Source organism: Megascapheus bottae, chromosome 25 (genome assembly GCF_031878675.1).
Source record: "Megascapheus bottae isolate mThoBot1 chromosome 25, mThoBot2.hap1, whole genome shotgun sequence".
NCBI lineage: Eukaryota > Metazoa > Chordata > Mammalia > Rodentia > Geomyidae > Megascapheus > Megascapheus bottae.
The window spans coordinates 24733729-24756489 of record NC_143533.1 but is presented as its reverse complement, the minus strand read 5'-3'; the positions used below and the strand labels follow the sequence as shown (position 1 = coordinate 24756489).

Below are 22761 nucleotides of genomic sequence, written 5' to 3'. Positions count from 1 at the left end.
CAGTTGTGTGATGGCCGCCAGGAAAGGAGACTTGTACACCTGTTCACAGGGATGTCCCACCGGGTGGTTCCCCAACCCAACTCCACAGGGCAGTGGGCCTGCAGGGGCGGCTCCCTTTGTGACTCCACCCACTCTGCCTGGATCACAGGGGCTCTGGCCACACCCCCTATTTTCCATGTTTCTCTGGCCAATCGGATTCCAGAGCTGCGGCCACGCCCACCTTCCAGGCTGCCGGGTATCCTTAGTGCTCCCCCTGCCCATTCACAGCACTAGGAGCCCTTGGGGGAGGCGGTGGCGCCTAGTGGTGAGCGAGCGAATGGAGGAGACAGAGTTGGTGAATCAAGGTAGAGAGAGGAGAGGAGATCTCAGAGAGCCTGGGAATGTGGCCCCCACACCTTCGCCACCCCAGTGCTGGGATGTCCGAGCAAACAAGACGGAAGAAGTTGGCCGCAGGAAAGAAACTATTGCAAGAATACCAGCAGAGCAAGTGTCCTGGCCGACCTGCAGAGCCCCCGAGTAAGAAGAAAACGAAAAAGGGAGGGAAGCCCAAGGCCAGCACCGCTGGGGACTGTCATTCATCTGAGGGTGCAGCCCAAGACCCTGAGCCTTCCCGTCCACTGGGCACCGCCAGAGCTGCCGGGGTCCTGCATGACACAGGTCCTCATCCTACCGAGGACCTTGAAAGGCTCGCCCTAGACGCCAGTAGAATACAAAACCAGCAGCTCTGCAGTGAGATCCAACTATTGAAACAGGAGAAGAAAGGCCTGCAGGATCAACACGGGGAGGAGAACCAGAAGATGGCCTGCGTGCAGGAAGCCCTGAGAGCAGAGCTGGAGCAGCACAAGCTGTCCATACAGATGTTGATGTCAGAAAAATTTGACTTACAGTCTGCCCTGGCCCACATGCAGCAGGCAGCCGGTGAAAGAGCACTGGAGCAGGAGGGGCTCACCAGCCGCCTGCAGGCTGCACAGCAGCGCGAGGCAGAGCTAGAGATGACCTCGTCTGCAGACTCCACCAAGCAGATGGAGGCCGAGCAGAACAACCTAGAGCTCTTGAAGGCCCTGAATCGCGTAAAGCTGCAGCTCCAGGAAAAGGCCAGACGCTGTGAAGACCTGGAGGACGAGAACACAGAGCTGCGGGAGAGGCTGGAAGCGCTCCTGACCCAGAAAGCTGATATGAAGATCCAAATTCACAAGGCACTGGAGGAGCGGGCAGGGTTGGAAAGTCAACTTAACCACATGAGAGAGGTGGTGAGAGCACTGCAGTTGGAGAGAGATACCTTGGCAGAGGACCTGAGGGTCGAGAGCTCCCGGTGGGAGGAAAAGGTCGAGCAGCTCCTGAGGCAGATGTGCCAACTGAGAGAGGAGAGAGAGCAAGGGCTGAGACAGGTATTGGACCTAGAGAGCAAGCTGGTGGAGCTGAGGAAGCAGCTGGCAGAGCTGCAGCTCCCGCAGCCTCCTGCGGGCCCATCTCAGGCGGAGCAGCAGCTGCAGGCCCAGGTCCTCCAGCTGCAGCAGGATCTCAAGAATCTGGAGGATCAGCTTCACCTCCAGGTAGAGGAAAACCAGAACCTCAGACTCCAGCACCTGGAGCAGCAGCAGCGGCTGTGGATCCTGGAGAAGAAGGCCAAAGAGTGGGATCAGCACGCTGAAGATCGGCGCAAGATCCTGGAGACGATGGAAAAGGAGCACGAGTCCATGAGATGCATGGTGGTGCGCAACCGAGAGTTGCAAGAGCAGCTGGCCCAGCTGCAGAATTCTTGCCACAGGCTGAGCGCTAAGAAAGAGGCGCTGGCCGGCAGCCTGTGCTCCGAGCGGCAGGAGAAGACAACCCTGCAGGAGAAGCTGGCTGAGCTGGAAGAGAAGTTGGGAGAATGGAAAGGAATGGCCGAGGTCAAGAGCCAAGAGGCTGAGATTCTGCAAGAGCTGCGTGACCAGTCCCTGGCCCAGCTGCAGGAGCTCAGGGCCATCTGTGACCAGCACCTGGCCACTAATCAGCAGCTGACCTTGGAGAAGGAAGCCCTGCAGCAGCACCTGCAGCGGCAGAGCCAGCTGCTGGAACAGCTGGAGCAGAGACAGGTGCAGACCAAGCTGGGGAGCCAGGCAGGACCTCCAAAGTTACAGGACACACTGGAGAGCCTGCAGGCAATGAGACAGGAGAATGAGCAGCTGAGGGCCCAGCTGAGCTTCCTGGCTTTCCCTGTGGAAAGAGGAGAGGAGGAGAAAGGTAAGGGGGCAACTCCCCTCCATGTGACTGTCCCAGAGGACATAGACAACCCACACACCATGTGGGATTTTTACCACGTAGCACTATCAGCGGCGGAATCAAGGAAGGTGCTGCTCAGCAGGCAGCTGCAGGAGCAGCAGGCCCGCTGTGGGTGCCTGGAAACCCTGGCGGCCCAGTACCAGAGAAAGCTGGAGGGCCAGGCCCTGTACCCCAAGCGCTGGAACTCCCACGTGTCTGAGGCCAGGAAACAGGACACACCGACGCCCAAGAAAAAGTTGCACATCTGCTTCACCCAGGACCTGCCCGACAAGGTGGACCGCCAGGATGGAGAGGGTGACCTCCAGCATTGGTGCGGCCAGCTGTCAGAGCACATCAGTGCCATGGAAGAGGACATTGCCATCTACAAAGAGCAGATGGCAGTCCTGGACGGGCTGCATCGGGAGAAAGGCGAGCGTGTCAGCCAGCTCTCCCAGGAGAAGAGGGAGAAGGAGAGGGAGCTGCGGGAGCTGCTGGGGCACCTTGTGGGCAAAGGCACCGAGTGCCAGGACAAGATGCCAGCCCACACCCACACCCCTGCCTCGGGGGCCCCCTCAGACCCGGCGGGCCCCACGAAGACGGACGTTTTTGAAGAGAGCACAGAGCCTGCCCAAGGAGAGGCTGGGGTGCCTTGTTCCCCAGAAATCCCCACCACAGAGCACATTGTACTGCTGATGCCCGAGCAGCAGCCCCTAGAGCCTGCAGGCCCCATCCCCGAGCGCTCCTTCCCTTCCCTTCATGGATGGACGGACACGATGCATTTGGCATAACTGCCATCTGAAGACCTAGCAGCCACTGCCCCCCGCAGCAGGCTCCTGTCCTCATTCCCATACTTTGGGACATGGCAGCTGGGTGGTGGCCCCTCAGGGCAACATCTGGAGATATCCTAGAGTCCATTGGAGTAAACTCTGACCAAGGAGGACCTGGAGCAGGCCTGGTGTTTGATTCACCTATTGAATCAGTGATCTTATTTTTATGTTTTCTGTAGTAGCATACTCATTCTATTCTTTTTGGTACATTTTGCTGCTGATTTATGGAGTCATTCTCATCATTCTGTCGACTTTTTTTTTTTTTTCAGGAAAAGTTGGTATTTCCTCAGTTGAGTCTTTCATTATTGCCCATTATATGTTGGTGCATTTGCTCTGTACCAGCAACTCTGAATTTTCTTGTTCATATTTTAATATGATGGTAGGAAGTCAAAGTGAAAAACAGTACAAACTGTGAACAAGAAGAAAAGATTATTCAATCTGACTGGAAAAATAATAGTAATAGAACAAACAGAGGTATCCTATAGTGGAAAACACACACTGAAGAAATACAGAAATGCAATGCAGAATAACATATTACACAATTCTTAGAATATCTATAATGAGAATATCAAACATCTCAATTTTTCACTTTTGAATTGCTCCAGTAATAAATACATCTTCATTAAATGCAATAAAATATTAAAATTCAAAAAAGTTTCTTTTGAATTTTTCACCCTCCATTCCTTTAAACAATACTTCATGTAGCTAGGCATTGGAGACTCATACCTGTACCTTTTTTTTTTTTTTTAAGGTTTTGGGGCACCTGGGGCCTGAAGTCTTCCTCCAGCGTCAGGTGTCCTAGGTCCATCTTACAAGATATTTACTGAGAAGGATACAGGGGTGTACGTAGAGAAAAAATGAGGTCACAGGAACCGTGAAGTCACAGCAATAATCGTGATATACTCAAGTGACAAATGACATCTTAAAAGGCCAAACTCTGTACTCTTCATATGATGTATTTTACGTCTCCATTTCTAAAACATGGTGACCTCAAAACAACAACAAAAAGAATTGGTCTCTCCCAGGTCAGTGTTACAGAAGTGAATAAGTACCTTGTTTTGCTCTATTATTTAAAATAAACGAGAGCCATCCTTGGAGTGGGGGTGGGTTGGCTGGATGCACGTAGGCTTTATCAGAATATACAGAAAAAAAACAGTGAAGCTTGAAAAGTATTCAAGTGTGGAGTGCTCCACACTGGAGCACTTTAGAGGCATCTCACTAGCTGACAAATGGGGTAAAGGAAGACCCACACACCATACAGTAGCAGCATGGTTCTCGCAGTGATGAAGACACTGCAGCTGGCTAGCAAGCCAAGCCCAGGCGATGCTGCCACTGAGACAGCAGACTGAAAGCTTTAAAAGGAGCCACACGTGGATGTCTCACAGGCCCTGGGACCTCCCTGAGGATGTGACTTGTGCACACTGGGACAACAGCAGGAATGAATGAGAAATGTGCTGGAGAAAATGGAAGGTCAGTGACTCGTGGAAATCCAACATGAGTCCAGCGAGTGAGACTGGCTGAACTTGGCCTCAGGTCACTTAGGTCTCAGTTTACCTCTGGTTAAGGAAGCAGATGGGGAGTCAGTGCTGTCTCCCCTCAGGGGGTAACGCAGGCCCCATGTGGGATGGGGGTGGGGACCCAAGGCCAGGTCTGTTTCTACTCTTTGCAGTAGAGATCGCACTGTGCCAAGCAAGTCTGCACCTGAATCTGTTTCAGAGTCTTGTCTGCATCAGAGACGCCTTTCAAAAAATACTACCATGGAGGCTTGGAAAGGTGAGCAAGTGTTTTACCTTAGTTCTCTATGGATGGCTTTAAAAATAGGAGGCTGTTAGAGATAAGGGACCACACCCAGGTCCTGAGTACCAGCCTCCAGACCAGCACAAAAAAGAAAAGAGAGGGGTGTATTTAAAGGGATAGTTTTCTGGCATTTCTATCACATAGCTGGGATCTTAGGGTATTTATTAGGAGAGAGACAGAGACAGAGACAGAGACAGAGAATTAAAATTGTATAGTGAATGGTATACATTAACATATCTTCTTTAGATACAGATGAAACAGCGTATAAGACCCATGTCAGGGGAGGAAGACAAAGCTGTTGTGGAGGGTTTGTCTCAGTGTACCCTCTCTGGTACATCTTATAGTCTTGAATTAGCATGTCCGTCAAACTTTCATATATCATAATGACTTAGGAAAGCTTATGAAATTATTTTAGGGCAGTATGTTTTTGTTCATTTTGCAAAGTAAAATGGTTTTATTTTAAACTCTTCATTTGGAAATAATTTACCAAATGTTACAAAATAAAAATAGTACAGTGTTAAAAGAGTACAAAAATACATAGTCCATATCTAGATCAAGCTTTGTTGATATTCCACACTTTTTGTCTTTTTTTTTAGTTTTTTTCCCTAATAGGGTCTTTTGCATATATATAGATAGATAGATAGATAGATAGATAGATAGATATCTCACCATCCTTCAGTGTATATTTCCTAGTATTAGGGAGACGATGTACCTAATGTATATCTGAAACAATGAAATAAGCAAATCTATATCATCTGAATTCTTTTCTAGCCAGGTGGTCCAATGATGTCCTATAGTTTCCTTGTGTAGATGAGGGCTCAGGTGGAGTCATTGTATATACCATGAATCTAACTAACCTCGAGTGTTGCCTGGAGAAATGCCTCGCTCCTGGGGCGTGTCTAAGTGGTGAGTGAATGAGCCAGTGTGGATTCTCACTGTAGGCACCAGTTACACTGGTTGGTCATTTTAAGCACTCCTGTCTATAATTTCAGGGTTGTTTCATAAGACTACATCTGTGGGTGCCTATGCGAAACTATGTGTGGAGCTTAAGTGTTCTAGAAGCTCCTGCTTTAGCTGCTCTTTGCCCTGTCCCATTACCATAAATCCCTTCTCATCCTTGCATTCACTGAAGCCTGTCAGCGTGACTTGAAGTGAAATGGAGACCTAGTCCTGGCTCTGTGGACGGAATGCCCAGGAAAGCTGTCCAGGGGCCACTGAAAGCCCCACCTTGCTCCAGGGGGCCCGTGACCTCACTCGCACATTGCACTGTGGCTGGCTAATGGAGCCCAAGGAGAGACTTGGCGGGCTGTAAGATATGTCAAAGATCTCATAGGATTGGTCTCCTAACCTCAGAAACCCACTCCTCTGTTTTCATATACACCAGGGTCAAACTAGCACACAGGATATCTTGCTTACAGTGTAATCGAAATTAAGAGAAACTGGACCCAAGTTAAGTATATAACCCATTTTTTTTTCTTGTCAGTCAAGGGGTTTGAACTGTGAGCTTGGGTGCTGAGCTCTTCAGCTCAAGGCTATTGCTCTACCCCTTGAGCCACAGAGCCACTTCCACCTCTGGTTTTCTGGTGGTTCATTGAAGAGTCTCACAGATTTTCCTGGCCAGGCTGGTTTTGAACCGAGATCCTCAGAGCTCAGGCTCCTGAGTAGCTAGGATTACAGACGTGAGCCACAGGTGCAGTGACATTGTCTAAAAAATGAGAATGGCAGGAATGTCAATGCAGTTACAGGGGGGGCTTTCAAGGGATGAAAGTAGGTGATCTGAGAGCATCCGAGCTTTCATTTTTGACTATAAGAAATAAATATTAATGGGTATTCCAAATGAATTTAAGTATAAAAATGTGCTTAGCCTCACCTCTAAAATATAAGGTGTAGAGAAACTGCCTGAAGTGCAAGTGATTTTTGACCTTAGTTTCCCCATATTTCAAGTTGATACAATGATGCCAGTTACAGCTCTACAACTATGATACATTAGATAGCTATGTAATATACTTTCATTTTCGTAAAAGAACATTCTAACTGCTACACTTGCCTAGGAAATAACTCTTTTCTTTACCTCTCTATCAATCACAGGGCAGGAGAGAGTTATAAATCTTGACTGACATCTTACCTGCTCTTCTGAATGTCTAACCAAATGGGATAGCAAAAAAGGGTAATTTTTAAAATGAAGAGTCTTAGAACTGATCTCTAGCTGACATGCACTTCCAATACTAGTTTCTCCTGAAAGGAGTGCTTATTATGGGCCGTACCTTTCTTCCTCTCTCCCCACCCCTCCCAGAAACCTTCTATCCCTTCAGCATCGCTCCTTTCAATTCCTGAATTTAAACATGGGAGAAAAACCTCAGAACATGGTGCATTCTTGCAGAATGGTCTTTGGGACAAGAAAAGTGATTGACAACTGCAGAAATGACATCGAGGTTTAGTCCTACAGGCAAAGGGGATACAAATTGCTTGCAAATTATCCACAAGTCCCCGATGAGGAGAAAATTTAAAAGGGTTCAGTCCATATTCAACAAACATTCATACATCTACCTCTGCTGTAACATACAAACACCCTGGAGAGATTGTCTCTGTGAAAATACTACTTTTGTTCCTTAGCGCTGTCAGATGTGGTGATAATGTGTAAGTGGTGATTATTAGTCTTGATCGGGCCCCAGTAAGGTTCTGAGTGTGGTTCAATACAAAAGAGGAATCTAGGCTCTGATCAATGGACTTATCGTTTAAAGAAAACTTAGGTTTCATGCAATAAAACATATGGTATTCATTTCATATGGTACGAATTCAATGGTCCGTGTGGATTTGCACTGCTGACCCTACTAATGGGCACATTACTTGAGAACTACATGGAGTAGGATGATGATGATGATGCCAGTGGTGGTTGATGATTAGACACTTGTCTAAATAAGAGTACATCAAAAGACTGGCACCTTAGGCTCTGGAACGAGCAATCTGCCTGTGAATATTCCTATCTTACTTACACTGTTGGCTTTTTAACGTGCATTGCTACTGAAAGATGGCTTTCGAACCAGCAAGATCCTGAAACTTTTTCATCATTTGTCTAGACGTTGGGAGATTGAGGCTAAGCATTTATCTTAGTATGGCAAAGTAATCCTATTGAATCTCAATGACAAATTTTTATGTCTTTCCTTTTTGAATTTTATGTTTTGAGTATTTTTTATTTTTCTGATTTATCCATAACAAATTGAGAGAGAACAGGGTCCCCAGCACAGATCATTTGAGAAGCACTAGTCTCTAGGATGTTGCAAAATAAGCGGTGAGGTATGCTGAGGGTGCCTCTGTATGCTTGGTGGTCTTACATGGAGAACAGTTCTAATGACTGCACTTAACCCACAGGGTGGACTTGAGATGAAGGAAAGTGACTAAAGTGGATGATGGCTTTGCTGGCTTGGAGAGTGCCAGCTTTTAGTATTCCCGAGTAACAGATTTGGGATGGTGCACTCTGAAATACGTCCTTGGGACAATGTCTGTTTGTAGAGGTTTGAATGGCCTTGGGGTTTATCATTTGTCTGGAATGGGCCATTTGCTGTTAGAGATCAAGAGAGCATTTATCACTGCCTTGCCTAAGGGGACCAGCGTTTGGGTCTGCCCATCGTGGCCTGGCTCAACTTCTGTTGGTATGTACCAGATGTCTGTGTTTGTTTTCCTCCAGTTATTACACTGGATACTAGTCTTGGGCCTCAACCACTGAATTATTCTGCGCTTTTATTACTAGATTTTATATTTGGGGAATCAAGGTAAAATATCTCTCATCTCTTTTGCTGTCCCTTGGTTATCTCATATTGTTACAGTATTTCACTTGGTTATCTGATATATTGTATAAATGCGTATTTGGTTATTTGAAGTCGGATAAGGAAGGGAGGAAAACAAGATGAGGGGTGGGGGTGGGGGAGAGAAATGGGGACCAAGACTTGAAAAATATCAATGTATGTGAAGTAATGCACCGTCTATCTGGTGAATATAATGTAACCCTTCTATTAATTACAATAAAAATATATGAAAAAAATGACTCACTGCTCAAGGATGGCAAATAGAGACAAGTGAGATTTGTTTGCAAAAGCTGGTGTTATGAACACACAGTGTCCCTCTAGGAGTTCATGTGTTCAATTCTTGGTCTTCTGCGGGTGGAGCTATTGCAGGAGGTTCGGGAACAACATTATTAAGTGATAAGGCCTGGGTGAATGGAGTGGGGGGCTCACTGGGGGTGACTGCTTCCTGTGGGCAGGGGGTGAACAGCTCTCTTCCCCACCACAATGCTTGATCTCACCGTGAGTCCAGGAACAGCAGAGCCAAGTGCCACCGCGCTGAGCCCTCTGAAACTGTGAGTGACAATAAATCTTTCTTTCCAAACTGTCCTTAGGTGTTCTGGTCACGCAGATGAGACAAGCAGTTAACACGGGTGGTATCTCAGAGTGTAAAGAGAAAAACATGAAAAGTGCCCAAACGATCTTTAAAATCTGTTTTGGCTACAGATCCAAATGGAAGGTCAGTGTTAATGCAGGAAGCTGGCTGGCTATACATGCTTAATTGAGAGCAACTCAGCCGAAGAGTGTTCGTATTCTTTTGATGTATACTGTAATACAGAGAACAACACGAGGCTTTAGACTCTGATTAACTTTAGTTCAAATCATGGTTTTGTAAGTTAGCTCCTAGAGCTTGAAGGCAAATCCTTCCTATCTTTGAGATTAGTTTCTTAATCTAGAGAGCAGGGGCTGTAAGATCTACTACACTGAATACTGCTCGGTGAGTGCAGGACAGTTTCCTTTAACATAGTCAATGTAATCATTTCAACAGAGACGACACAGCAGATTCAGATTTTTATAATTAAAGTGCCAGGTAGCCGAGTGCAGTCATTCACGCCTGTAATCCTAGCTACTCAGGAGGCTAAGATCTGAGGATTGGGGTTCAAAGCTAGCCCAGGCACTATATAGCCCAAGAATCTCTTACCTCCAATCACCAGAAAACCGGAAGTGGGGCTGTGGCTTAAGGGGTAGGGAGGTGCCTTGAGCTGAAGAGCTCAGGGACAGCACCCAGGCCCAGAGTTCAAGCCCTACCACTGACAAAAAAACAAAAAGAACAAAAAAACATGCCAGGTACTGGTGGCTCATGTCTATAAGCTACTCAAGTGGCTGAGATCTGTGGACTGTGGCCCAAAGCTACACCCCTGAGCCGATGAGACTCTTTTTCCAAGAAGCCACTAAAGGGACAGGAGCCAGGGGCGGGTGGTGGTAAGGAGAGGGGTGAGGGGTGAGCCCAAAGTGGAGTTCTGGCTCTAGCCCTAAGCACAAAAGCCCAGGGACAGCACCCAGGCCCTGAGTTCAAGTCCTAGCACCGAAACAAAGTAATGTATTAAAAACAAAAGCATGCATTAGGTTCATGGAGTGAAAACTGACCTATCCTTTCTTCTCCTTTCATTTTGCTTGGAACTCTGCTCCAGTGTGAACTTTGTAGGCATGGGACTAGCTCATTCCTACCTTTAGTCCATTGTGTCTATACACTTATTCAAGTACCTCCCAATGCCTCCCTTCCAAACACTATCTTTAAAATTGTCCAACATGTGCACCCTTCAGAGAAATCTGGTCCATCTCACCACGTCTGTAGGCTCTGGCCCATTTTTGTGGCATGATTTCCTACTGTATTTGGGGGTCTTTCTCCTTTTCAGTTGATTCCTTTTTCACTGGCTCGGGTACCACTGAGCACACGCAGGGTGGCAGTGGCTGTCAGTTGTTCGCGGCCCCCCATTCCATGGCTGATGTTGAACCGGAAGTCATGGTGCTCTTATTTCATAGCCCTACCTCACTTAGAAGAAAATGGCCTTACTGAAATGGAGTGAGTTTGTGTTGGGGCGGTGGTGTTAGGCAACGTGGAAGGAAGGTCTAGAAGACCAGATCTGTGTTTAATTAACAATACTGTGGTGATGGCCAATGAAAAGGCAGCATCTCTTTGCTTTTCCCTCAGCTCCAACAATCTACTGGGTTTGGGTGAAAACTGTAAACTGCCAGCATGTTAAAAACAGAAAAACAAACCTGGCATTTTCCTTAAGGGTTCTGAGGCTAAATGCAGGACAGGGAGAAGGGTTGCTATAAAAGTAACCAGTACAGACATCCTTGAACTGATGTTTTCTATAAAAGTCTGATGGGGGGCTGTGAACTGGGAAAGGAATGGGGAGAATCTACTGGCGTCTGCTTATCGTCAGCTAGCTTTCATGTGAAAGTCACGGCGGGGTCAGCCACAGACCAGCCAGGTGGCAACTCCAGGCCGTGCTGCCATAAATAAATAGTTACGAACAAATGTCACACAACCAGGGCGAGACGGAAAGCATATGTGCAGAACACATTCTGATGTAAATATTGAGGGGGAGAAAAAAATGGATCTTTTTTTTTTTTTTTCCTAGTTGCTGAAGATCTACTTTTGGGGGCTGGACTTTGAGACGCCTGAGAAGACAGTGTAATACACACACACACACACACACACACACACCACACACACCACACACACAGACACACATACACATACATGCATACACACCGCACACACATATACACAGCACACACACACCACACACACATATACAGCACACACACGCACACACACACCACACACACACATATACACAGCACACATACATACATACACAGCACACACACATACACAGCACACACACACACACACACACACACACACACACACACACCTGGCTCAAACATCCCTGGACGTGCGGTGTGCATTCTTAGTGATACCCCAAGGTCTCAGGATTCCTGGATCAAGTTCACACCCCCTGCTCTCATCCCGTACATGACACTGTGGTGGAGACCGTGTTTGCGGGCCCCCTGTCTGCAGCCCCGTGTCTCCGGGTGTCTGTGGGTGTCTCCGGGTGTCTGCGGGTGTATGTGGGTGTCTGCGGCCCCGTGTCTGTGGGTGTTTGCGGGTGTCTGCGGTCCCGTGTCTGCAGCCCCGTGTCTCCTGGTGTCTGCGGCCCCGTGTCTGCGGCCCCGTGTCTCCGGGTGTCTGCAGGTATCTGCGGGTGTCTGCGGCCCCGTGTCTCCGGGTGTCTGCAGGTATCTGCGGGTGTCTGCGGCCCCGTGTCTGCGGCCCCGTGTCTCCGGGTGTCTGTGGGTGTCTCCGGGTGTCTGCGGGTGTATGTGGGTGTCTGCGGCCCCGTGTCTCTGGGTGTTTGCGGGTGTCTGCGGTCCCGTGTCTGCAGCCCCGTGTCTCCTGGTGTCTGCGGCCCCGTGTCTGCGGCCCCGTGTCTCCGGGTGTCTGCAGGTATCTGCGGGTGTCTGCGGCCCCGTGTCTGCGGCCCCGTGTCTGCAGGTATCTGCGGGTGTCTGCGGGTGTCTGCGGACCCATGTCTGCGGGTGTCTGTGGGTGTGTGCGGCCCCGTGTCTGCGGATGTCTCCGGGTGTCTGCGGATGTCTGTGGGTGTGTGCGGCCCCGTGTCTGCGGGTGTCTCCCGGTGTCTGTGGGTGTGTGCGGCCCCGTGTCTGCGGATGTCTCCGGGTGTCTCCCGGTGTCTGCGGCCCCGTGAGGAGTCCAGGGTTCAACCCGCACCTCTTCCCTCCTGGCCTCCTCAAATCCTCTGGCTGCAGGTGGGACGCGCAGAGGCTCCACTCGAGGCCGCCAGCGCATTCCGGAGGGGGGGCAGGGCGTCGGGGCAGGGCAGGGCATCGGGGCAGGGCATCGGGGCCGGGCAGGGCATCGGGGCATCGGGGCAGGGCGTCGGCCGGCTCGCTAGGCCGCGGCCCTCCGCGTTCCAGTCCCGCGCCCCGAGGCGGCCGCCGTCGACGCCCGGGGGCCCCGTTGGCCCGGGCTGCGGCGGGGCCCGGCTCGGGGGAGCCCCGTCCCGCGCGACCCCGGCGGGCCCGCGGCGAGGCCGCACTTCCGGGAGGGCGGGCGGGCGCCCGTCCCCGGCATGGCGGCGCGGCCTCGGCCGGCCACTGCGGCTGCGCGGAACGCCCAGGAAGGGCGGGGAGGCCGCGCCGCCCCCCCCCCCCCCCCGAGCCGCCGCCGCCGCCGCCGCCGCCGTCCGCGTCCCGCCCGGCCGCCCGGGGCAAAGGTCGAGCCGAGGGGAGCGCGGGGCCGCGGACGACCCCCCCGCCGCCCGCCATGATCCTGACCAAAGCCCAGTACGAGGAGATAGCCCGGGGCCTGGCGTCCGTGCCGCCCACCCGGCAGAGCCTGCGGAAGCTGAGGCAGCGGTTCCCCAGGTGAGCGCGTGCCCGGACCGGGAGTGAGCGCGTGCCCGGACCCGGGAGTGAGCGCGTGCCCGGACCGGGAGTGAGCGCGTGCCCGGACCCGGGAGTGAGCGCGTGCCCGGGCTCCCCAGATGAGCGCGTGCCCGGGCTCCCCAGGTGAGCGCGTGCCCGGGCTCCCCAGGTGAGCGCGTGCCCGGGGCTCCCCAGGTGAGCGCGTGCCCGGGGCTCCCCAGGTCAGCGCGTGCCCGGGTTCCCCAGGTCAGCGCGTGCCCGGACCCGGGAGTGAGCGCGTGCCTGGACGGGAGTGGGCACGGGAGTGAGTGCTTGTGCCTGGACCCGGGGAGTGAGCGCGCGTTCCCGGGGCTCCCCAGGTGAGTGCGCGTGCCCGGACCGTGGCCAGCAGGGCCTTGTCAAATGGGAAGCAGGCCCGGGGACTTGAGGAACCTAGAGCACCACTTGGCCATGGAGATGAGCGCTCACAGGCCTGGCCTCCAGGACACTGGGGAGGGAGGAGGCCTGGCCTCCAGGACACTGGGGAGGGAGGAGGCCTGGCCTCCATACACTGGGGAGGGAGGAGGCCTGGCCTCCATGCACTGGGGAGGGAGGAGGCCTGGCCTCCATGCACTGGGGAGGGAGGAGGCCTGGCCTCCATGCACTGGGGAGGGAGGAGGCCTGGCCTCCAGGACACTGGGGAGGGGGGAGGCCTGGCCTCCATGCACTGGGGAGGGAGGAGGCCTGGCCTCCATGCACTGGGGAGGGAGGAGGCCTGGCCTCCAGGACACTGGGGAGGGGGGAGGCCTGGCCTCCAGGACACTGGGGAGGGGGGAGGCCTGGCCTCCATGCACTGGGGAGGGGGGAGGCCTGGCCTCCAGGACACTGGGGAGGGAGGAGGCCTGGCCTCCAGGACACTGGGGAGGGAGGCAGGGGTCTTACCCCAGGTACACAGGCCCAGTCCAGGGGTTCCATTTGAAGCACCAGAGGTGGATGTTTACCATACACACGCCCTCCAGGGGTGCTTCATACCTCCTCCTCCCCACCGGTGCCTCGTCCAGCCTGCTAAGGAAGGCTTCTCCCCTGACCGGGGTGAGACCACACCCACACGTACAAGGAGGACCAGCTCCAAACAACCAGGTTGTCGTGGCCGCAGAGTGTTCTTGACGTCTTGCTGGTCGTGGTGTCTGTGCCGATCGTCTTGGCCAAATCCTAGCCAGGCGTGGGGGCTCACGCCTGTGACCTTAGTGTCTCAGGAGCTGAGATCTGAGGGTCACGGCTCAGAGCCAGCCCGGGTACTAAAGTCTGTCAGGGACAACTCCTGAGTCCAGAGTTCAGGCCCCATGGCTATCAAGGAAAAAAAACGCCAAATCCAGACTCGCGTCATTTAGATTTGTGGCACCGAACACGCTTATGCCTATTGAGGAGCTTTCCTGGCTGCAGCCTTCGGTGAGGTCCGACCGTGTTCGCCAGAAATCGAGGAAAGGGAAACCATCACAAGTAGCTGTCCATACAATTGAAGTGACACACCACATACTTCTGTTCTCAACCTACATATTTTAGTAGATTGCTTTTCATAGGCTGTTAACTGGCCTTCTTTCCAATACTCAGATTTAATTTAATTTAGGGCAATATTTATCTGATTAGAACCTTTGGGATTGATTGATTTATGGATTTTTGGTGGGGCCTTGAACTCTGGGCCTGGGCGCTGTCCCTGAGCTCTTCAGCTCAAGGCAACCACCCTACCCTTGAGCCAAGCCCCACTTCCCATTTTCTAGAGGTTCATTGGAGATAAGAGCCTCAGGTCCTTTTGTGCCTGGGCTGGTTTTAACCTTGATCCTCAGATCTCAGCCTCCTGAGTAGCCTGGATGACAGGCGTGAGCCACTGCCCCCAGCTGGGATTTTATTTTTAAGGCAGGCATTGTATAAGTTGGAATTTAACTTTGTTTCATTAACTTTTGTTGACTCTACTCATGAGTGGCAAAATGGCTGAAGATTGGCCAGTCAAAGAAAAGGAAGATTTTTTTCCCCCGGGGCAGTTTTAGAACAGAGCATATATTTTTGTATTCTGTTCACATTATGTATATACATTTTTGTGTGTCTGTGTGGGTCATGGGGCTTGTTCTCTGGGCCTGGGCGCTGTCCCTGAGCTCTTCAGCTCAAGGCTAGTGCTCTACCCCTTGAGCCACAGCACCACTTCCAGTTTTCTAGAGGTTAATTGGAGATGAGAGTCTCATGGACTTTAGTGTCCAGGCTGGCGTTGAACCGCCACCCTCAGATCTCAGCCTCCTGAAATAGCTAGGATTCCAGGAGTGAACCACCACCCCTGGCTCTTCATCTCTACTTTGTATTTCTCTCTTCTGTTTATTTATTTTGATAGGAAATACTTTGTGTCCTTTGTAAGAAGTAATCTCCTGGTATTCTAGCCAGACCTGGGGTAGGCTTCCATTTGTAGGGATGCCACACTGTTTTTTTAATGCTCTTTTCTCCCTCATTCATGAACCACCAAATATATTCCACAGCTCCCAAATACCTTTGGAGAATAAACAGTTTTCTTGGTACAGGCACCCGATACACTGTTGAGGGAAATGTGGTTAAGAAGTTGTTTTCTAGCCTGGCGCGGTGGCTCACGCCTGTCATCCTAGCTCCTCAGGGGCTGAGCTCTGAGGGTCAAGGTTCAAAGTCAGCCCGGGCACAAAAGGACCCTAGACTCTTATCTCCAATGAACCTCTAGAAAAGGGAAGTGGGGCTTGGCTCAAGGGTAGGGCGGGAGCCTGGAGCTGAAGAGCTCAGGGACAGCCCCATGACCCACCAGAAAACAAAATGTTTTCTAGGGCTTGGGGTGTGGGAGAGCTCAGGCTTACGGAGGTGGGGTGGTGATAGGGGCGAGGGACCGTGACTGGGTGGGCTTTGGGAGGAGGTCTGGGCGTGTCACACCATTGCCATCCATGGCTGTAACAGTATCCCTGTGAGGTGCGACAGGAAGCCCTAAGCAGGAGTTTGTGTACAAAGGCCAGGCCAAGAGCGCACGTGGTTCCACTGTCCAGGAGCCTGCCTTTGTTTGGGTGTGGCCTGGGTTTCTCTGCCGCGAAGTCCTAACTGCAAAGTGACCACAAGATGCCCCCAAGGAGGAGTGGCCACGGATCCCGGAGAGGAGGGACTCGCGGGTGTCTCTCCTGGGGCTTGAGAAGAGCGCTTCTTGTCCACCTGACAGCCTCAGTTCCAGCATGGCTCTGTTGAGATGCCATCTTGTGGGCCTTTATTTGGGGGCTTGTGTGGAATCCTGGTCACCCCAGTCTCAGCTCCCCACTCAGCTGGAACGACAGTCACACCACCACGCCTAGAAGCTGTCTAAGGAACTTTACTTATTTTTTTGGTCCAGGCTAGCCTTGGACCTGGGATTAGAGGCATGGGCCAGTAAGGATTGGCTGCTTCTCTTTTTTTAACACCATCTCCCCTTCTTGAGTGAGTAGACCTCTCCAACATACCGTGAGCACTATTTGACACAAACGTTTAGAATTTAAGTAACCTGTAGTGGCATATTCTAGATGGGGTATTCAGTTCCTTATTGTTCCACTCAAAGATTAAAAATTTTTTTTATATAGTCCTCATGTCAAGCGTGCTTATTTTCTTGCTGTGGTCTTCCAGAATTTGGAAGTGGCTGTGTCAGAAGTATACTCAACCCTTTTGGTTTCCACATTCTTTATACCTGAACAAATATTAAAGACCCCCACAGAACTATTGTTTATGTGAGTTGTATCTACCTCATGTAATCATAATCTGAGAAATTGTAAAAAAAAAATGGGTGCTTATTATGTAAAAATTAGTTTCCTTATAAACATGGAGACTAGTAATATTTTAAAAACCATTGTGCCCTTTTGCAAATTAATGTCTTACATGAAGGAATTCAGTTCCTTTAGCCTTGAATTGGTTGCCACATATGTTTGTGTTTTTTTGTTTTTTGGGGGGTTGTGGGGCTTGAACTCTGGGCCTGGGCGCTACCCCTGAGCTCTTCAGCTCAAGGTTTTAACACCCTGTCCCTGGAGCCACAGTGTCACTTCCGGTTTTCTAGTGGTTAATTGGAGATAAGAGCCTCTGGGTCTTCAGTGCCTGGGCTGGCTTCCAGTCGAGATCCTCAGATCTCAGCCTCCTGAGTGGTGAGGATTACAGGTGTGAGCCACCAACCCCGGTGGCACTTAAGTTGGGGACTCAGCACCTGATGGTGTCACTTCTTGGTTGGTTGTCTACCAGCTGAGTTATACCTCCTCCCTTGACATGTGTGCAGTAGAAGAATCTGCAGAAACCCCAGCCTGATGAAATTGGAGAAGGAAATAGTAATTTAGTAGGCTTCCGAGGTCATTTGGGGTAAATTTTAGGTATTCTTGTTATTACAGAAAGACTGCAAATCCAACCTCCTGAGAAGACTGGGCTTTGCACGTGGCCTCACCCTTGGTAGGCAGGTGCACTGCCACTTGATCCATTCTGCTGTCCTTACTTTGTTTCTTGAGCTGGCCTGGACTGTGATCCTCCTGTTCGTGCTTTCCCACACTGTCAGGATGCTAGGCTCCCGGTGTTCTGCTTTGTGCTTCAGCATGGGTTGTGCCGGCTCACACTGCCATGGCTCTGATGGAGTCTCTGTCTGTCTGTCTATCTATCTATCTATTCTCTCTCTCTTCCCCCCTCCCCCATCTCTCCCCCCTCCCCCTCCCTCCCCCTCTCACACACACAGGTTGGCCTTAAACTTTGTAACCCCACCGCCTGCTTCCCGAATAGCAGGGATTACAGGCGTTAGCTATCATGCCCACCCACAAGTGATATTTTCTTAAACACTAATTGTAGTGTAAAATCCGCAATTTTGTCCAGGAACTTTTCACAACATTACATCATAGTCTGTTGAACTTTGCCTCCTTCGTCATGCATTGCTCGTTTGAAGATGTTGGTTGTGAACTATGCCAATTTTCCAAACATCACCTTTCATTATTCAGTATCAAAAAATGACATTTGTTAATAGTTGCACCGATTTCCGTAAAAGTCTGCAAGATTTGCAGCTGTCAAGTTTAAGGGGCTGGATATTAGCTTTCCAATATTTGAATTTCCCTTGAAAGCTTAAATTCTATCATTGGCAACAAATGCTATTAGTTGTTTTCCTTGAGATGACAGGCTCATGTCATTTATTTCCGAGAAAATGTTTGCCAGATACCCGAATCTGAATAATCGTGGTTTGTTCATTGTTCACTTAAGTAAGAATGTGTGGCACGGGAAAGGCTCGCTCAGCTCTATCCACAGGTGCATTTCTGACACTGATGTATTCTGACACACAGGAGTTGGGCTTGTTGTGTACTTACTTTGTTATACAGAATTTTAGGAGGACAAGATAATGTAATTAGTGAATATTCTTTTTTTAATTAAAAGATTTTATTGACACTGATTTTTTTGTATCATATTTCAAACATCAAGTTTAACAAACAAGTATTCAAGAATGGGATCTCTATATGTAATCACTGGCACATAAATTTAAGAACAAAATTAAAATTAAGCTGAGAGTTTGTATGGCCTAGATACATATCGATCTATATAATATATCAATAGGTCTGTAGAGTATATATCCCATCATAGATTTTTATGTCTGTGTAGCTATATTTATATCCAAGACACAAGACTGTGTCTATAACCTTGGGTACCAGAATATTGAGTCATGGCTCTTGTACTGTTTGGATCTAAGATCCACATATCAAGGAGACCATGTGCCTTTTGTTCCTTTGGTCTTGACTTATCTCGCTCAACACGATTTGCTCTAGTTCCACCCACTTCCCAGCGAATGCCATTATTTTATCTTGTCTGTTGGCTATGTAGAATTCCATTGTGTATATGTACCACATTTTTGTATCCAGTGATTTGTAGTGGGGCATCTGGGTTGTTTCCATCGCCTGGCTATTGTGAACAGTGCAGAGATGAACATGGCTGAGCAGGTGTCCTCATCCTATCCTGGGTTATGATGCTCAGGGTAGATGCCCAGAGTGGCATGGCGGGATTGTAGGGAAGGTCTATTTTCAGTTTTTTGAGAAACCTCCAAACTGCCTTCCAGAGTGGCTGTTCCCACCAGCAGTGCAGTAGGGTTCCTCTTTCTCCACATCCTCACCAGCATTTGTTGTCTGAGTTCAGAATGTTGGCCATTCTGACTGGGGTAAGGTGGTATCTTAGGGTTGTTTTTATTTGCATTTCCTTTATGACCATGGATCATGAGCATTTCCTCATATGTTTCTTTGTCATTTTAACCTCTTATTTTGATCTCTCTTTCGTTCCCTTGCCCATTTAGTGATTGGTTTGTTGGGATTGGGGGGATTAGTTTCTTGAGTTCCCTGTAGATTTGGATATTAAGCATTTATCTGATGTATTATTGGTAAATATCTTTTCCCAGTTGGTTGGCTGTCTTTCTACTTTAGTAGGATGTCTTTGTGCAGAAAGTTTTTATTTTTAGGTAGTGCCATTTGTCCAGTCTCTCTCCAGTCTGTTGTGATCCTGGGACTCTGTTCAAGAAGTTTTTGCCTGTGCCAATGAGTTCCAGTGTCTCTTCTACTCTGTTGTGTAGCAGTTTCAGGTCTGATAATAGGATCTTTGATCCATTTTTGAGTTAATGTTTGTGCATGGCAACAGGCTGGGCTCAGTTTTTCAGTTTTCTGCATGTACCTGCCCAGTTTTCCCAGCACCAATAATTGAAGAGGGTTTGTTTATTTCTTAGTGAGTACTCTTAATTAGAGATGTATCTTTTTCCAGGTGAGTATGAAGGTGAAGACTACAATGACTGATAATTTGGTTATGGAGCCCGCACCTTGATTTATTTTCAGGAGCTGGAAGTCTTACCCATGCCCGCAGAAAAAACAAATCATGTCTTGACGATAGTTTTGACCTTGTAGACCCTGACAGGGTCTCGGGCTCCTGGAAGCCATCGACCATAAGCTGGGAGTCACTTGTTAAGGATGTTTGGGGATTTGCACGTTTTTTAAAATTGTTATTCTGAAGGTAATGTACTGAGCAGTTAGTTACATAGTTAACTACATCATCCCTTCCCTCCCTCTCTCCCAGATTTTCCTTCCCTTCCCCATTCTCAAGTTGTATCATTTATTGTCAACATAGTGTCCAGGGTATGCCATGGCTTTACAGGATCTTGGTATGTATTGACAAATTGTTTTCGAAAGGACTGTAGTAATCTCTGTATCAACAGGTATAGGAAGTTTGTCTCTACTACCTTTGCCAGCACTGAGAGTCATTATTTCGTTTTTAATATGTTGCATCAAGAATGACACTTGTAGGGCTGGAGGTTTGACACAGGTGGTAGAGTGTCTGTCTAGCAAACACAAGGCCTTGAGTTCAAAGCCGGCACTTCCAAAGAAAAAAAGATCTTATGATTAGCATTTTACATTAGCATTCCCTTTTACCCTCCCATCCTCTCATCTTCCCTCTATCCTGTCCTTTCATCCACTTGGGTTGGGGCTCAAACCAGGACTCACACATGCAGTAAGCACCCCAACCTGTACCATTTTTAACATTATAATACACGGTACATCATTCCAAATGTTTTTGACGATTTCATTTTCTTCTTGAATTATCAGGATGCCCTGGTGTCTTTTCCTAATTTTTCTGATGGCACATTGGCATTTATTGCGGATTGATTTGCCTATAGTATTTATTGTAGTATTTATTGACCTGCTTGGTGTGCTTATGGGAGAATATTGATCAATTGTGGGTCATACTGGTTATAGATCGTTGCTGGTTTGCTTTTAAACATCCGTTTGTTTTGTACCTTTTCTTTTCCTTTATTCTCAAGAGGTCCTTTCCTAATGTGAAAGGTTCTTCCACCTATTTTTTCCCCCAGTATTCTTTATGACCTTTTTTGTTGTTGTTGTCATCGGTCCTGGGGCTTGAACTCTGGGCCTGGGCGTTGTTCCTGAGCTCTTCAGCTCAAGGCCTTACTCCTTGAGCCACAAACCTACTTCCAGCCTTCTAGAGGTCAATTGGAGATAAGAGTCTCATGGACTTGAGTGCCCAGGCTGGCTTTGAACTTCAATCCTGAGATCTCAGCCTCTTGAGTAGCTAGGATTACAGGCGTGAGCCACCACACCCAGCATATGACCTTCTTGTTGTTACTTTTTCTGGCTTAGTTTTTCCTCTTACTTTTGTGGCTTCTGATTATAGCTTGTTTTCTCTATGGCTTCTTTGTGTTCACTTTATCTTTCCGAGTCATTACTTCAGAACTGGGGCATTGTGAGATATTGGCCCAAATGTTAAAAATCTTCAATATATGATACTTGATATGTAATGTCATTTTAAAACTTGGATTCACTACTTATTCAGAATTATGCTTGAGCACTAAAGTTTAGAATACTGTAGGGCTTGTTTTTTTGTTTTTTGTTTTTTCTAAGTATGTGGTACCAAGGAATTGAACCCGGGTCTTCGTGCATACTAGGCAAGCACTCTACCACTAGGCCAAACTCCTGGCCCAGGGCTTGGTTTTTTAAATTTAAATACTATTCCTGTTAGCCTTGTTCTTCTCCATTTGTGGTCAGTTTTCTACACTTTTGATAATGTGTGGTAGACCCGAGTTCCCGAATAATGAGAGAATTGCTCATAAAGGCTGAAAAAGTGTTTTATTGAACTAGCAATTCTATTTGTGGTTTTGCTTATAAATTATAAGCCTTAACTAGTGATATTCGTATATTCAGCAAAGATAGCTGAATGATGATGATGATGATGATGATGGTGTATGTGTGTGTTTGTGTGTGTGTGTGTGTGCATGCGTGCACACATGTATGCATGCACACACATGCATGTGCTTCTCCTGGGATTGGAATTCAGAGCCTAGGTGTTGAGGTATTTTATTTTAATTAATTAATTGATTTTGGTGCCAGTCCTGGGGTGTGACCTCAGGGCCTGGGCACTGTCCATGGGTACTTTTTTTTTTGTGCTCAAGCTGGCACTCTGCCACTTGAGCCACAGCACCACTTCTGGCTTTTTCTGTGTATGTGGTACTGAGGAATTGAACCTAGGGCTTTGTGCATGCTATGCTAGGCCAGCACTCTACCACTAGGCTACTACATTCCTTGCTGGCGGTGCTGAGTTTTTATTTAGCTCTAGGCCAGCACTTCCAGCTCCACTTTTGGCTTTAGTGGTCAATTTGAGATAAAGGTGTTTTTCTGCTTGACTGGCTTTGAATCATTGTCTTCAGCTCTGAGCCTTCTGAGTAGCTGGCATTACAGGGATTATAGGTGTGAACCACCAGGGCCTAACAATTTATTATTATGAAGATTATAATCTTGTTTCCTTGAAGTTTAACTAGAAAACTGTTCTGACAGATTGTTTTGTTGAGGGAGAGATGACCCTTTTGCTTTCTAAAGGAAGTGCTTACTTTTTATTGGATAGTTGTGCTCTTTTCGATTTGTGTAGTAACAAAAGTCAAATGAATTTCAATTCCTGTGAAGGAGTAATTGAAAGAAATCTTCAGGTAAGGTCATTCTGAGATGAAGCCATGTGCTGGCTATAGTTCTTACTAGTTTTTAGGAAAATTTTCATGTTGTTAGAATGTTGCTTTTTGTTTTAAAATCTGTATTTAGCCACCATACTATGGTTTTCTAAGTAATAACCCATTGTAGGTAGAGTGGTTGCTTGTACAATAAAGA

General features: G+C 48.6%; 2 protein-coding genes across 3 annotated transcripts in view; both read left to right on the top strand.

The window, feature by feature from the left end:
* The first annotated feature begins 299 nt into the window (after positions 1 to 299).
* On the top strand, positions 300 to 3620 carry LOC150046672 (golgin subfamily A member 2-like). The gene has a single exon (XM_090357777.1). The coding sequence runs from the start codon at positions 381 to 383 to the stop codon at positions 3030 to 3032; it is 2652 nt and encodes an 883-aa protein (XP_090213903.1). The 5' UTR covers positions 300 to 380; the 3' UTR covers positions 3033 to 3620.
* Positions 3621 to 12901: 9281 nt separating this feature from the next.
* Cdin1 (CDAN1 interacting nuclease 1) overlaps positions 12902 to 22761 on the top strand; it is an 84017-nt gene continuing 74157 nt past the window's right edge. For both annotated transcript variants that reach the window (XM_090318639.1, XM_090318638.1), the window contains exon 1: positions 12902 to 13108. In XM_090318639.1, coding sequence (XP_090174765.1) covers positions 13008 to 13108 — 101 coding nt within the window. In that variant the 5' untranslated portion in view covers positions 12902 to 13007. The remainder of the gene's footprint in view (positions 13109 to 22761) is intronic.

Bases quoted from the DNA above. Each gene is read 5' to 3' on its own strand.
- LOC150046672 (XM_090357777.1), top strand. From the start codon at position 381: ATGTGGCCCCCACACCTTCGCCACCCCAGTGCTGGGATGTCCGAGCAA.